The following is a 16,478-nucleotide window of genomic DNA, read 5'->3' on the forward strand; positions in this document are numbered from 1 at the left end:
GTCGTAATGACTGATTTGTTGGTTATTGGTTCCATCGCTGAAGACATTCCTGATCAGTCAGCATAAAAATGCTGAAAGTTTGGGAAAAATATGATTTGGGGCTGAACGGCAAATCCATCATGATGCATTCTGGTTTACAAACTCATCATCTATGGTCGTGCAAATGGTTGGTACTCGTTTGCATGTTGTAGATGACTATTAGGCGATTATCCTAAAATATTAACAAGTGCTCCCAAACTGTGACATGATATATTACTTGAGATCATCACCAGTAGAACAGACTTCAGTTCGAATAAGGAATTTTGCTTTAGGTTGGAGTCACGGGAGAAGCTACCAAATGCACCCAGTCAATGGTGCATGTGAGGACCCAAAGGACCCTATGCCGGATGCAAAGACTTCAAAATTACATCTGGCACATGGTAGATGGTCATGTTTCAGAGTTTTCATTGGGACCGAAGAGCTTTAAGTGAGGCATCTGGTTGAAACCATCCATTCATACCTATTGCAAGACTATTTGTGACCTGACCTATATGCAACGGGCACCAGGCATCCGTTCAGCTATATTTCAGTCTATGGACATGGACAGGAGTGGTTCAGTTTTGAAAATAAAAGCATTATGCATCTTGCTTTCCTAGTCTCAGTCATATATCTATCTTATACTAGTGCCGTAGAGCTCTGCCTTTTCACAAATTTGGCATAGCACCTAGATTGGTCCTGCAAAATGCATCCACTCATTAGGACTAGACAAGGTGTTGATCATGTGGCCTTCACATTTGATGTGACTATTAGCATTTTTTCCTTATTTAGACTAATTAATTTAGCCTATGGATACATTCTTATGGACTAATTGATACCTGGTCCTGATTTCCTGGAGCATTGGGGCCAAAATGGGAATGGTTTCTGTTAAAACCGCCCCAAAATGGAGTAACATAGTGATTCTAGGCCATTCCCAGGAGGAGCCGGTGGGTTCTCACAAAGACCAGGGGCAGGGTTAGTGGCAGACCTAAACCCTCCCAGAAATGTTGGCAGCCAACCATGGGGTTACCACTTGATTTGGCAGAAGTAGGGATTAAATAAACTGTTATCAAAAATTGCATGTGAGTATTTAAATCATCAATACATGAGAATTATATCATTCAAAGCTTTGCGACTCCTTCATTATTTCCTAGGCAGGAGGCCGTACATTTGGTTGCAGCTGCAGTTCAGTCCTAATCGAGTGTATGGGTCTCAGCGGCAACACCAGGCGCAACGATAATCAAAATAGTCCCCGTCTGTCCGGTGCCGCGTCTAGTTATAAGATGAATGAGATGAAATGTCATCAAGTCCTAGGATGAACCACTTTAAAGAACAAGTCCAATGGGAAACGCTGTTTCCTTTTACAATAATCTAAAAGAAGTATGAAAAATGCTGCACAAAAATCCGTATTTGTTGCATTTTTGTATTACTAAAGGGGTTGTCCGATCAATTTAAAAAAAATCTTCTCCAGATTGTGTATAGTAGTAATAAAATAAGTAACGTAATACCTATCCGATCCCAATCCCTTTAATGTCAATGCTCCCCAGGTCCCCTGCTGGTCTCTGCTTCTTCCTTCTTCTTGATAGACATGTGACTTACAAGCTGCTGTTACAGCCAGTGATTGGCTGCAGTGATCACATGTTTGAGCAGGAAATACTGAACTAGTGGAAGTACTTCCTGCTCTGTCCGGATGGACATGTGACAGCTGCAGCCAATCACCGGCCCCAACGGTGACATATGGTCTCATATCTGATACGGTCACTGGAAGCATCAGAACTGGATTGGTGGGGGACGAGAACATGAGTATTAAATATTTTATTTCTTTATGCATTTCGGAAAGTTTTTTTTTTTTTGTTAATTTGTAAATGGCAGGACCTTTTTACTCCCTTTTAAATGATTAATTTCCCTAGCAATTTATGTTAACCCCTTCCATTAAAGCCCTCTGTTTTACTTTTCACAGCTCGGCACCTTCAAGTCTCAGGACGGGGACTATTTTGTGGAACCTTTACTCTCAGCGGATGGGGGAGAGTTCGACGAAGAAGAAAACAAACCACATGTAGTGTACAGACACATCACACCTCAGCGAAACGTATCAAGGGAAAAAAAGACATGTGACACACCAGGTAACGGAATATACGTCTTCCTTCTGGCACAGTTAACCGCTCATGAATTATTGACCAGTTTTTTATGTGTGACCAATTGGATAGTAAATCTGGGGGCCTTGTGTTGGGGAGGCTTGACAGCAGCCGTTATGGACTGACATTGATACAAGGCCCAATTTTGCATGGATCCATCAATGCATGAGAAAAGGCAAAAAGACGTCCAGGAGAAAAGGGGGTGCTGAGCAGGGATCCCCTATTATGTTGTAATAATGTATCACTATACTGACTATTTTCTTTGTTATTTGATCTTAAACATTCTTTAATTGTATAATTTAGATACTTTATTGGATTTCTTTATCATTTTGCAGCCCACTTTTGTCTTAGAAATCTCATTTTCAAATACCATTTTACATAGGATCTATCATAAATATGTTTGTTTTTTTTAACCGGTGTAAATGCCGCTGTTCTCCTGAATCCGGCGTTATTTTTCTTTCATTCCAGCGCCTCTCCGTTCCTGAGATATGACCCCTTCTTCCTTATCTATAAATCTCGTCTTTTTAGAAAAGTGGGCGTCGGCCGGCCTCATCTGTTCCTTCTGGGCGTCATCTTGAGGACCACACCCACTTGACACACGAGGAAGAAGGGGGTCATATCTCAGGAACAGAGAGGCGCAGGAACAAAAGAAAAACCATGTCGGATTCAGGAGAACAGCGGCATGTACACCAGGTAAAAAAATACATGTTTATGTATTTTAAATACTGAGATCACTCATTTGGCATCTACGCCAATTAGATGGATCGAAGGAATAGTCGAAGAGAATCTTTAAAGAGCATTTTTCTAGAGAACCAAGTCTGTCCATGCATTACATGGAATAGCCAATTATTTTAAGAGAACCTGTACAATGACGTGTAAGCAACACCTGTTGGAAGCATGATAAAGAGCAGGAAGAGCTGAGAAGATTGACATATAGTTTTGTGGGAAAAAATCACTATAGCTTGTAATTTATACATTGGACTTACTGCTCATGGTAAGCGTAGGAGGAGTCCAGTGGGCAGTCTTGCGCATGATTGACAGCCTCCCTGTGTAGAACCACCCACTTGACTTCTAAGCCCCTAAGTAAGTGACACTGAGTTTTTTTTCCCCCACAAACCTATATATCTAACTGCTCATCTCCTCCTGGCAGATCAGATTGAACTCAAAGTGTGAGACGGCCATGAAGGATTATACTCACATGTCTCACCTCGCAGGTCCATACACCACAACGTCCCGCCCGATTCTTTGCTCACTTTGGTATTGTTAGGTCTGGATCGGAGCTTCTGGGGCTGACTATGCCTCATGTGGTCATGTAGGGCCCAACGGCTATCACTGGATCCAAAGACAAACCCGAGGTGAGTGAGTACCAGGCGAGAAGCTGTAGTGAGGGGTGGACTTAGGACCGGTGAGCATAATTTTTTTTTTTTTTAAAAAGAAATTGAAGCCAAGAATACAGATAAATTCATACTTGTTACGAATCGATTCGCTCATCTCAATGCCTACATTTCAAGATCATTGTTTTGATTTGTTTTTTTTAACCCAAACTGGATTCAAAATGAGGGGGCGCCGTTGCAATGATGCTTATGAAAAGTGGCTGTGGTAAGAAGCAGTACTGCACGTTAAAAACGTAGCCATAAACATCATAAGATTCGAAAAAAGTAAAAAAATAAGTAAATAAATAAAATGTTGACATCTTTCAACCGAAAGCGCATGCAGCATTACTCGTGGAAGAATAATTGGCATATTGGTTGACACTTCCTCTTCAATGCCAAACAGAAAAGGGAAAATAGCCAAAATCTGTCCCTTGATTTATAACCCCAATGCCAAAATTTCATGCGTTATTTAAACATTGGCAGGAAAGTGGCGCATTGCCTACTCCAGGGTGAGCAGATGAGTACTTTTATTGTATAGTACACAACATTACACCGCTGACACCATAACCTCGCCGTCATATGGTAAAGCCATTGGATTTTCTGCCCACAAAAATCATATCCTGTATAGCAGAAGGGAAACAACTTTATAGACAGCCTAAGGAAATAAGTGAAGAAAAGCCGATGACGGCATCTCCTCCGAGCCCTTATACATATCTGGAAAACATGTTTTTCTTTAAGCAACTTGGATGCTTTTTCCTTATTTGAAAGGTCATTTAGTTGTTTCCCTTTTTTTTTTTTCTTAAAAGACCATTGAGGTTTTAAGTGCCATTACTATTTGGATAGCAATTATGAGGGAACCGTTCTCGGCCCTTGAACCACTTGCGAAGTAAAAAGAGACCTTGATCTACTGTCGCGTAATCGAAATAATACATGGCGAACAGTAAGCAAATTCCCTTTGATGTGTCGGAGTTAGGGTAGCAATAGTCATGGTGGTGGAGGATGATTTATCCAATGCCCGCATCCAAAATGATCAAACTGAAACTTTTTGACTCATTTGAAAGTTTATTTAGTTTTTGACATCTTTTGTCCTTGCGGATGGTATATATGGATTTTGTCCTATAGCGCAACGCATGGGGTAGTAAAATAATGTCGTAAAAAGGAGGAGTACCCAGCTCACCACAATGATCCGCAGTCCTCCGGAGCGCAGGCGGGAAGACAAGTATTCAAAATATGGAAAGATTAGAAAAACAAGAGGTGCGCCCTGTGTAACACCATGGCAAATGATGAGGGTTAGTCACTCACCAGGTCAGGTTGTGCGCGACACAACTATGTAGCGAGCCATGTATAGTCCAATTGTGTCTTGTGCTCCAGTCGCTGTACTCACACCACATGGAGAGAGGACATAACCAGAGAGTGGAGTGCAGTGGATTCCGGACACTGCCGCTAAAAATGGTTAATCCAGGCGGTAAGTCCAAAAAACTTCCAAGTTATTGCAACGCTTTTCAGAGTAGATCCTTATCTATAACTAATTCCTGAGGAAGGAGTAGGTTCTACTTCGAAACTAGTTGCAATAATTTGTATTGTTTTTTTTTATACTTAATACCTTTGTCGGCAGCAGCACCTGGGATCCACCGCACTCCTCTCTGCAAAGTAGGGGTGGATCCAGCTACACAGATAAAAATTCCTGAAGTTTTATTTGCTCATATTAACAATTCCACAAAACGCGGTCCATGACTAAGACCATAGATTCCAGAGACGTGGACCAATCTCATTTCATGCACTTGTAGATTTGTTTGATCATTTTCTAACTTTTTTTGGCCAAAATTAGTGTGTATTTTTTGAAGGAGATCTTAATATAACAAAAAAAAAATTACCATGTTAGACCAAGCTTGGAATTGACATGGGCTTAGGGTTAGGGTGGTCTGTTAGGGTTATGGTATACATAAATGTGAAGGAACCATCAAAATTGTATTTCCTTTTTATTGAGAGTTCAGAACATTGGAGGTTAATCAGAATTTTGTATTTCAGTTTGTATTATTCTTGTAAAATTTCGATAAAAATTACAGTTAAAAAATGGTAGCTCTCAGGAGTGTTTAGCACTACCATAACCCTAACATCTGTCCAATAGGGTTAGAGTTATGGCAGTGTTAAACACTCCTGGGAGATACCATTTCTTTTTACTCTAATTTTTATCGAAATTTTACAAGAATAACAGAATCTCAAATGCAAAATTCTAATTAATGTCCAATGTTCTGAACTCTCAATAAAAAGGAGATACAGTTAAAAAATGGTATCTCCCAGGAGTGTTTAGCACTACCATAAAACTAACCCTATTAAACAGCGGTTAGGTTTATGGTAGGTTTTTGTTTTTTTACTTAACCAATCCCTTCACTATGATCCTTTATTTGAGATAACTCTTCACATGCTGTTTATGCCTCAGTTTCGGGACTCCTTCATGTAGCCTCTTGCTGCGTGGTCGGTTTCCCTTTCTGCTGAGCCACAGCCTGTTTGGTCTCTGTCCAACTGCTGATGGTTCTTTTGTCTTTTATTTCCTTTGTTTGATTTGATTCTATTCAGGTGTCTTTCACTTCCCTACTTAGTTCTGTCCAACAACATCTTGGGAGGGGCTATATATACTCACTTTGCACCTGCATCTTTGCTGGCTATATTTTTTTTAAGACAGATGGTGTTTGGTTATCCATCTCCTCAGCAAGGGATTATCTTACCTGGTTAATCTCTGTTGCTTTTCCTACGGTTTGTTTGTGTGTCTTCCTCCCTAGTACACCCTTTCCTTTGTTTTATGTATGGAGTCTGGGAAGTTTTCCATGTATTCTGTTTGTTGTGTGGTTCTTATTTTCTTCAGTCTTTCCTGTGTATCTGTGTGAACACATTCATAGGCCTGTGCCTCTTCTTCAGATTATTGTGTTACACTTTATATTTATTATTGTTCTAGTGCTGGACATTGTTTATAGAGAGATAAAGGACATTCAGGATAAGTCAACATTGAGTGGGGGCTCCTGTTATGAATGGGTCACCGAGGAGGAGAGCAAGCCCAAGCTAAGCCACAGAAAACCAGAGAGGTTGGTAACTAAGCGGATTGCAGACCCCTGATCCTATCCACACAACTAGCAGTAGCCGTGGAGCGTACTTACGATGATCCTAGACGCCTCGGCACAGCTGGAGAGCTAACTAAGCCTAAAGCAAGAAAGGGGAAATCTAAACTGCCCCAGAGCAGACCCCAAAGGAATAGATAGCCCCCAAACATATATTGTCAGTGAGACAAGGTGAAAACACAAACGCAGGCAGGAAAATAGACTGAGCAAATGATGGGGCCCACACTGACTAGACAGGACAGGAAAGGAAAGACGCTGTCTGCAATCATGCAAAAAACCCTGCAAAAAGTCCAATACGTCTGATGCAAAAAACACTGAAGTCGCACGACTTCACCCACTATATCAGCACTCTGGTATATTCTGGAAGCAGAGCAAAAAGAGGACAATCTAATAAGGGACAAAAGCACACTGGCACAAGCAGTAACATATGGATGGTGATTCAGCACAGCCCCAGCCGGAGCTGGCTGACCCACACAAAACTGAGATAGACAAAGCCAGATCAAATGCAAACAGAATAGCAAATGAACATTTTGCTGAACATGCAGGGACTGAGCTGGAAACATCAGACCTCAGGAGGCAGAAGAAAATCACCAGCAGGGATAGAGGGAGTCGGCTGTCTTAAATCCCAATCTGAAACCCCAGATCTCCAATCGTCATCCTCATTATCAGGTGGCAATCAGAAATCAGATCAGCTCCATTACCTCCAGTAACCACCAGAAGGAGCCCAGAAAGAGAACTTGCAACCCCTCTGTCAATCTGACCAACTCCACTACCTTCAGTAATAACCAGAGGGAGGTCAGAAAGTGAATTCACAACAGGCTCCATTGTGTATACTTAGGGTGCCAACCTCTGCTGTCAGGCAGGGACCAATCAGGTTCAGATTGAGAACTTTCCTAGTCTGAACAGGGATCTGTTGGGTTCTAGTGTTTGTCTCTCCTGTGTGAGCATATGTATACAGTCATAACACCTCTTTTTTGAGGCCTCTGTGATACATCTGCCCTTTTTGTATGCACCTTGGAAGCTACACAAGTTAAATTTTGAGAGGACGAGTCATTGAAGAGAGAGAAAATCTTATATTGGAGGTATTGTGACCCATTTCTAATGCTAAGTCCATGCAAGAATTAACTGATGGTCTCCATCTTTGTAGACCACCTTGACTTCTATCTTTAAAATTGGCATGACTCACTCATGTCATTGCCGCAAATTAGTGCTATAATTTCATTCCTCCATATAACACTAGACTATAAAGATGTGCTTGGGTCAAACCCCTGCAATCTCACATTGATGGCATATCTTAATACACCTTTTCTTGTGTTTTCGCCTAAACCATGGATGCATGACAAGTGTAGCTGTGTGTTTTTTTTTTGTTTTTTTTTAATATATATACCGTATATGGCCATAGAAAATGCCCCAAGTCTGACTCTTTTTGTAATATCATGTAAACGTTACAAGATCAAAATGTCGGAGCTGAAAAATGAGGGCCAACCGGCAAGTTCTACTGGTCTCATCACACCAGGATCGCCGCCGTGCTGGACAGTTGAGCTAACGACTAAACTGTGTTTAGATCAATGGTGTTCTCCTCCATACACTGTTTTATTTTCTCTTGTTGATAGTTGCTGACTTTCGGGGGTGCCTGGTTTTGAATTTCCACCAATATATTGATGACTTATCGTATGGATGTGGACAGCCTCTTAAAGTCTATAGTCACTTTTAGGCTTCCATGTTTTTTACATTTTTCTCCACAGTTATCAGTCGAGTCCATTTCCTTCTTAAGGTTCCTGTCATACTCCTCCATAAAGGTGGTGTCCAGCCTAAAGCTCCAAGTCTGCAGTCACTCTATGTGATGCAGACTTGTAGCTTAAGACCGGACAACCCTTTTAAGTGTCTCCTTTTTAAGAGGCACGCCGTCATCACGATCACGACAGCCACAGACACATCTGCTCATGTAGGTCTAAAATTAGTTACCCATTTAGTTACTGAAAGCTGCTGATTATGAGAAAGCTCATGTAATAACTTAGGACTGCATTGGGTTGATCAGGGTCATATTTCCTTTTAATGCAATTTTTTTTTTGTTTTCCTCTGTCTCTCAAAATAGGTGAGAATGTGATTTTTTTTTTTTGTCTTTACTAACTTTATAGGGTATTTGTCACATGATGTAGGTTCAGAGATCCTGGTTCCAGCAATGTGTCACTTATTGCGCTGCTTGCTGCAGCTTTGCTAAAATCCCTGTTTTATCTATCAGTTCTCTGACTGCTGAGCTCTGTATAACCCGCCCACATCACTGATTGGTAGCTATCTGTGTACACTGTGCATAGGCAGAAACCTGTCAACCAGTGGTGGGGGTGGGGTTATACAGAGCTCATGAATATGGAGGACTACATGGCAGCTGGTTTACTAGTCCTCTAGTGATGATCTCCTGATGATAAAACTACAGCCAGCAGCCCAGTAAGAGATATATCCCAGGAATTGGGGGTCTCTGCCCCTACATTATGCTCCTGTCAGATTAAGTGGCAAAGAAAAAGATAACTGGAGAGATTGTAGATTTTAGTGCAGTATTAATTAATTCTGAGCCTTTCTTAGTTCTCCTTACAGAGCTGCAATGTAAAGTATAGGGGGTATGCATTTCATTGGCTAGGTGGAGAACATAGCTGAAAAACATACAGCCAAAACTGAAGAACATAAATAGAAGATAAATACCACTTATAGGTTGTGACTGTATAATTTTTAAGGCCCATGACCGTCCATCTGCTTTATGGCTTTAGCCTGACATTGAGTGCTGGAATGCTCCGGAGGAGTTAATGAAACAAGGACCACAGATCTTTGAAGATCTTTATTGTGGTTTTATACAAAAGCATGAATGGAGTAAGATTACCATCCCCCGAGCCCTTACCTGCATTACAGGTAATGAGGCAGAACAGGGAAGCACATGTGATTGTATGAACTCCGGCTCACTGTTCTCAGGAGTTTTACAAAAAGTTTCTTTATGTGAATAAATTCACTGTGTGTGTGTATGTGTGTGTATGTGTGGGTATATACATATCTACGCATACATACATATATATACTTATATTCATTGTAGTGTTGGGTGACTACATGTCTGAGTGATGTCTAAGGCTACTTTCACACTAGCGTTTTGCATGCGTTTGCTGTTTTTTTGCGCATTCGATTTAACCACTTTGACGCCATGTTAACTCTAAAAACACATGCGATTTTAAACGCATGCGTGCGCATGGCCTAGCGCACGCGTGCGATCCCATAGACTGTAAAATTTTTTGCGCATGCGTTTTTTTGGCAGCAGTTGGGTGCACAGAAAAATGCAACATGTTGCGTCTGGCGCGAATGGGCGCACACCTGGAAAATAACGCAGCGCACGAAAACGCACATGAACACGTACAAGCGCTATACCATGCGCCCGCCATGTTAAAGATAGGGGAGCAATGCGCATGCGCACGAGGCGCAGCGCAAAAAGACGCTAGTGTGAAAGTAGCCTTAATGCAAGTCCCAAGACTTATATTAGGACATATACCCCAGAAGAGACTTACCCTCTTTATGGTGTCAAAATTGAGACAGAGAAATGGAGCAAATTCCAACCCAACCACCATGAAACACCCAAAATTAAGAAGGAAAGCCCACTTTTGGCTGTGATTTACACAGGCTTTACCCTTTGAGTTGTGAATGGGGTCTGTACCCATGGATTTTCTGGTTTTATGTATTGCAGCATCTGTGCTCATGTACGGAAGTGAATGGGATAATACTGACTCAGAGAAATAATGCCTGGATCACTGGCGGTCCAAGATAGTGTAGGGAGTTAATTTATACATGAGTCTAGTGGTTTGGTAATCGTCCCAATTTTAGGATGTCCCCAGGAATGTACTCATAGCATTAAACTTCCTCCTCCTGTCCGATACCCTGGTCTTTATGATTTGATAGAACACTTGCGTATTTGCCAATCTGCCAATTTTTACTTGGGACTTTCATACAAACTGGGTCACAAAATAGCATGTTTAGCAAACCCATGTCCAACAGTGGTTGGTTTAGAGGCGGTGACCAGGTTTCGACTTGCGACATCCGCCCTGCACGCATGGAGAGGATTCAAATGCTAATCCCCGTTCCAAAAAACAGATACCAGCTGAGTTATGGAGGTAGATGTGATCGCAGCAATGTTTAACCTCTAAGATGCCACTGTCAGTCGGAGGTTCAAGTCCCCTAGGCGGACCTCTCAAATAATAACCGTTCTAAGGCCGGGGTCACACTCGTGAGAGTTTCTAGAATTGCACTCGCAAATCTCTCGCCTCAATACCCGGCACTGCCGCCGGCGGTTCAGACCGGAGCGTTCAGCTGCATAGAAAGACATGCAGCCACACACTACGGTCCCGAGTGCCAGAGGCAGCGTCGGGTATTGAGACGAGAGACTCGCACGAGTTTCTCGCATTGCACTCGCAAGTGTGACCCCGGCCTAAAGAAGATGTAAAAGTTCCTATCACTCCTTCTTCTATAAACATAAATAAGCCTAAAAAGGTTAAAAAAAAAACATGTTTGGTATCGTAGAATGCATAACTATCCAAACTAATAAAATATCCACATTCTTATGGGTAGATGCCTAGACAAAAAATTTTTTGGGACATAGCAGAATTGCTGTTTTTGTTCACTTTGCAGCACAAAAAGAGATCAGAAAGTCGTATGGACCCCAAAATGATGTCATAGAAACAGAACTTGTAGTGCAAAAAATAGAACTTTATCAAATGAAAAATGAAAAAGCTTTTGAAAGGCGAGGAGTTAATATCGAAAGCGAAGAGCGGCCCACTGGGACTCTGAAGCTCAAACCTTGATCCTGGCCTGTCTGGGGGCAATCCTGAATCACCTTCCTGGGGGGAAGAACTTAAATTTCCAGAATACTCTGCCCATGCTTTTTTTGGCAGCCCAGATTGTAGCCACCAAGCAACTTTCCCTCTTTCATGTTGCAGGATTATTCCTTCTTTTACGATAAGTGGGAAACCTTTGCTGTAGACTCCAATAACAATGTACTAAACATAATGCAGCCAAGACAATGACAGTAAAGCCTAATAAATTTATTACCATTTGTTCCAAAGCAATAGAGCAAAGCTTTACTATAAGACTCTAAAAAGAGATAAGTATCACACTGCGGAGGGACAGGCGGGGGCGGCGCCTGCGTATCTATTACGAAAATAATTTCACAATGAAACATTCGTATAGTCACATAATACATCCCAAGATCTGTTCCTCCGGTAAAACTCCAGATTTTACAGCGACACTGAATATAAATGTGGATTTAAAAAAAATCAGCTCTTGACGTGTTGAATCTTTGCGTTCATTTCCATACCATTGTTTCATGACATGACAATCAAGTCGATAAGTGTGCCGTAAAAATCATTACTTTGCCGTGCTGACGGAGCTGTCAGCAGCTGGAGTGATGGGACCCAAGGGCTTCCAGTTTAATCTTAGAATATCGAATCCTATAGGTAGCAATTTGAAGGATGCCAATGTAAAAAAATATATATAGATTACTTGTGTAGGTAGACATCTTACATGGAGGACTGGTGGGGTTTAGTCTCAGTTAATTCAGACCCCATTTAAATGGATGTTGTCTCAACAGATACAGTAATATGAAATGAGCAAGACTTTATTAGTGTTAAGAAATGATCTTTAGGCTCCTGGTCCATCAACGACACTGGTATTCCATGTTTGTCGCTTGCCAGATCAGAACCCTGCAAACCTCTTCTTACTTGGTGGCCTTCTTTGGACCTGGTATGACTAGTAGGCCACTTTCACATCTTTGCATTTTTGACATTGATAATGATTACTTAAAAAGAAGAAACACTGGAGATGTTGTAGTAGGAGGCTCATAGTACTCTGGTCTGGTGGCCATGAACTATCAACATGGCCGCTGGACCAGAGTGCTGTCAATCTTTTTGCTTAACTTTAGACTTTTCTTCTCAGATGGTTAGGAGTGCAGTGGTGTCAAGCGGTTCCTAAAATGGGGTTTAATGGTGTTTTCCACTTTTAGGATAGTGGATCACAAACACAATAAAATATCTCAAATAACAAACAAAGCAAACACATCCACCCTGGGTCCTGCACTGGCTCCCCAACAGTGCTCGGATCTAAGTATTTTGGCTGCAGCGATAGTCACATTGACAGCTCACATCACCGCTGTAGCCAGTCACTAAACTCAATAGATCATGCAATCTCCATCTACCTCAGCCAGACCGCTGAGCCTAGTGATTGGCTGCAGAAGAGAAGCGATGTGGCCAAAACATGAAGACCCAAGCAGTGGCGGGGAGCCAGCTTTGTACCCAGGAGGGTTAAGTTTCTGTTGTTATTGTTATTTTTTTGTATTTTAGAGCATTTGGGGTCCACTTTCCTGAAAGTTGAAAACCCCTTTAATTCGTACAATTTCTGGGTGACTTTCTGCCTACCGCTTGCGTATACATGAAAAATATCTACTAGAAGTGTGTCCTTAGGGCCTTGACTTTATGGGTTCAAGAGGTAGCTCACAGCCATGCCCCGGTGATTCAAAATGCCCATGGATTCCATTGTCACCCATACTATAGATGTCACATTTTAGAGAGGAGCCCTGTTTGAAAATTTTTACACCTACTTGTCAACTTTTGTTGGCTGTGTTGGGAACAGGGTGAACTTTGTGGCTTTGCAGTCATTTTTTTCCAGTAGCCATTCCCCTTTTAGCTGTAACAACCCTCTAAACCTGTTCTCTCCCCCACCTTCACGTCTTGCCAAAACTCCAGGTACAAGAAACTTATTGGAATCACAGATTTTTGGAAGGTTTCAGGCTGTTGCAGTAGGGAGATGTGCTGGCTTTTTTGGGAATTCAGGAGTCATGACAAGTATGAGGGGTTGTCCACTAATATGGAGCACAACTACTGGATGGTGGATACTAAACAGTGTACTGAGCTGGGCTTTTCCGCTTCACAAACTGTTAACAACATCTGTTCCCTCTTGACCTTGGTAACCACTTATTGATGGGGGTGCCGAGTGCAAGACTTCCCCAATCTGATATATACGGTATATTCATGACCTATCCTCAGGAAAGACAATCAATATCACGGTAGTGGACAACCCTTCTAAGCTGTCCGTACAAGTTAGATAGCTGTTACCCAAGCCCATGTGGCCAAAGCTGTGTCACCCAACTCCTCCACATACATGTACATTCGGTCAAGCATGCATAAGTTCTCCGCAGGAAGAAAGGAGTAAGCCTCTTTCAAACTCCTCTGGTGGTGACTCCCCAATTACAAATGGGTGACCCTAGTAATATGTTTTGGCCAATACTATAGAATAAGGCTAAATTACAGGATCTCCCTATAAGAAGGATGAATCAAATACAAAATGATTTCTACAGTCTGATGTGTTGTGAGTTCATTTTCCCCTCCGTCACTGAGGCCTGGTGAACTCCCTATTCTAGTGAAGGAAGGTAGTGAGCCTGATTATCAGGCACCTGGGACTAATGAAGACGATTGGCTGAGTGGAGTCACTGACTGGATTTAAGGCAGCCTACGCCCTTTCTGCCCTGCGGGTGATTTCTCTGTGGACTCTTGGACACCAGTCTGATTCCTGCTCTCCTAAAGCTAAGTTTTCTGTTTTGCCTTTTTGCATCTAAGTTTTGTTTTTGTTTTTCTTGCTTTTTGGATTCTGCCACTCCCAGCTGGAGTGTGCAGTGTTCCTAGAGCTCTGTCTTCTGAAAGTACCTGAGTGCTGATTTAGTTTTTGAAGCTTAGTTGCTTCAGGGCCATTTTTATATCAGCTTGTTGGCTTTTGTCTCTGATAGGGTTTTGGCAGATTACAGACAGCAGCCTTCCTATCCGTTCCTATCTAGGTAGTTTTTGGGCCCCGTCTTTGCCCAGCCTGTCTTTCTGTCTGTGTAAGTGTTTTCATCTTGCTTCACCGTCATTATATGTGGGGGGCTGCCTATTGCTTTGGGGTCTGCTCTGGGGCAGTTAGATTTCCCCTTTCCTTCTTTAGGCCTATGTATCTCTCCGGCTGTGATCGAGGGGTCTAGGTCATCGTAGGAACCCCCCACGGCTACTGCTAGTTGTGTTGATAGGTTCAGGGGTCTGCAATCTGATAGTTGCCAACTTCTCTGGTTTTCAGGACTAGCTAGCATTTCTGTTTTTGCCTCCTACGGTGACTCAATCATAACACTGATGTACTTTAGAGAAGATTCTGGTTTTATGTTAAAAAAAATCATTTAATAACAGCTTCTTAACATACAATTGGTGTCATTTCCTCGCCCACATGCTGTCAGTGAATGGAAACATTCATACATGCGTTAATAACTCAAACTGCCGGTACTACTGAGGTTTTAACGGGATTGTCTCAACTTATTAAAGGTGTAAAATTGCAAAGTGCTAGTAAAAACAAGCAGCTTTGCAATTTACATCTTATTAAAAATCCTTTCTGTTCCCAAGAACAGAGCAATAATTAACTTATAGTTTACTGCTCTTTGCCTACATTACCGGCCACCGTTACAGTCTGTCAAAGGTGGTCAATTTCCTAGGCGAGGAGCGAGCCCTTGCAAGCAGTTTTCTATACAGCTGGCTGGATCCGGCCAGCTTCAATATCTGTACACTTCTCCAATCTTGCAGAGGCAACGTTACCTCTGCTAGCAACATGGGAGAGTACACAATTCAGAGCAGCAGCACGACCATGCCACTGCCTGAACTGTCATCAGCTGTTCACTCCTGAAGTAGGAAGATTAGACATCCCATTTAATATTGTACTAATAGTACCTACTGTCTAATTTCAATAGCTAAGTATACCAATACATAAAAAATAATAGATCCATCAATAGCAGCTTGTTTACAATTTCCACATATTAAAAGTAGTCGAGAATTTTCTGATATAAAGAAGGTTTCATTCTAACTTGGCTCATGGAAAATCAGGCTAAAAACTAAAAGGTATCATTGTGTAATAATGTGTTTTTATCATGTCATTATTTGCTGCTGCACCCCTAACCTATAATCTTGGTTATATTTAGCATAGTAATTCCACTATTCGGCTATTTCTATCCCGGGTGACTGTGTTGTCTATCATAAGGTCCTAAAACAATGCGTGGAAGTAAACAGGGAAACTCCAGATTGAGAAGCTGTTAGGCAGAGCAGCAGGCGTCTCTGACTTATTTATATGCTGCTATAATTTATTGTTTATATATATATATATATAGATGTGTGTGTGTGCATGTATGTATGTATATATATATATATGTATGTATATATATAGTATTTGTTTTTCTTATCCAAGTGTTATCTGCATCTCAATGATAATGGCCGAGAGATAAATGTTCCAATGAGATACAGGATGTGATTATCATTCTTGATATGAAGGCTAGAAATAGAAAGGTATCACTCTATATTTAATAATGTCCCCTTTGCCATAAATTTATAAGAATATCCAAAATTTTTAGAGAAGGAAGCGAACTCTGAGAATTCTTATACGGCTCCCAAAACTCACTGTTAACTTCTGATATAATATATAATTTAATTTATAATACTGTATAATTGCCATGCCGACTTCGGCTGCTGCAGAACTTTTTTTATAAAGAGCTAGCTGAAGAGCTCGGCGTTGCCCGGGCATAGTAACCAACTGGGGTTAGTTATAACAAATTATAATGATTATATTGCCCATAAAAACATTTCACATCATATATTCAACACTACAGATTTGCAACACAAATTAACTAAACGATTACCCAAGTATTGATAGTATTTTATTTTCAACTCATTCAAGAGCTTTTTGATAAACAACATTTTGGTTTTTCCTTTTGGTGCACAGATGAACAGATTTTTGGCAGTTCCAACTCTTGAACAGAC

The 16,478-nt window shown here is 41.4% G+C and overlaps 1 protein-coding gene across 1 annotated transcript in view; it reads left to right on the forward strand.

Annotated features, from left to right (window-relative positions):
• The window catches only part of ADAMTS9 (ADAM metallopeptidase with thrombospondin type 1 motif 9), a 256,075-nt gene that overhangs the window by 45,292 nt on the left and 194,305 nt on the right, over positions 1-16,478 (forward strand). Inside the window, exon 3 of the mRNA XM_073569764.1 lies at positions 1,976-2,138. Coding sequence (XP_073425865.1) covers positions 1,976-2,138 — 163 coding nt within the window. The remainder of the gene's footprint in view (positions 1-1,975; positions 2,139-16,478) is intronic.

This window comes from Dendrobates tinctorius, unplaced genomic scaffold (assembly GCF_039654945.1).
Source record: "Dendrobates tinctorius isolate UK_male_01 unplaced genomic scaffold, ASM3965494v1 ptg000027l, whole genome shotgun sequence".
Classification (NCBI taxonomy): domain Eukaryota; kingdom Metazoa; phylum Chordata; class Amphibia; order Anura; family Dendrobatidae; genus Dendrobates; species Dendrobates tinctorius.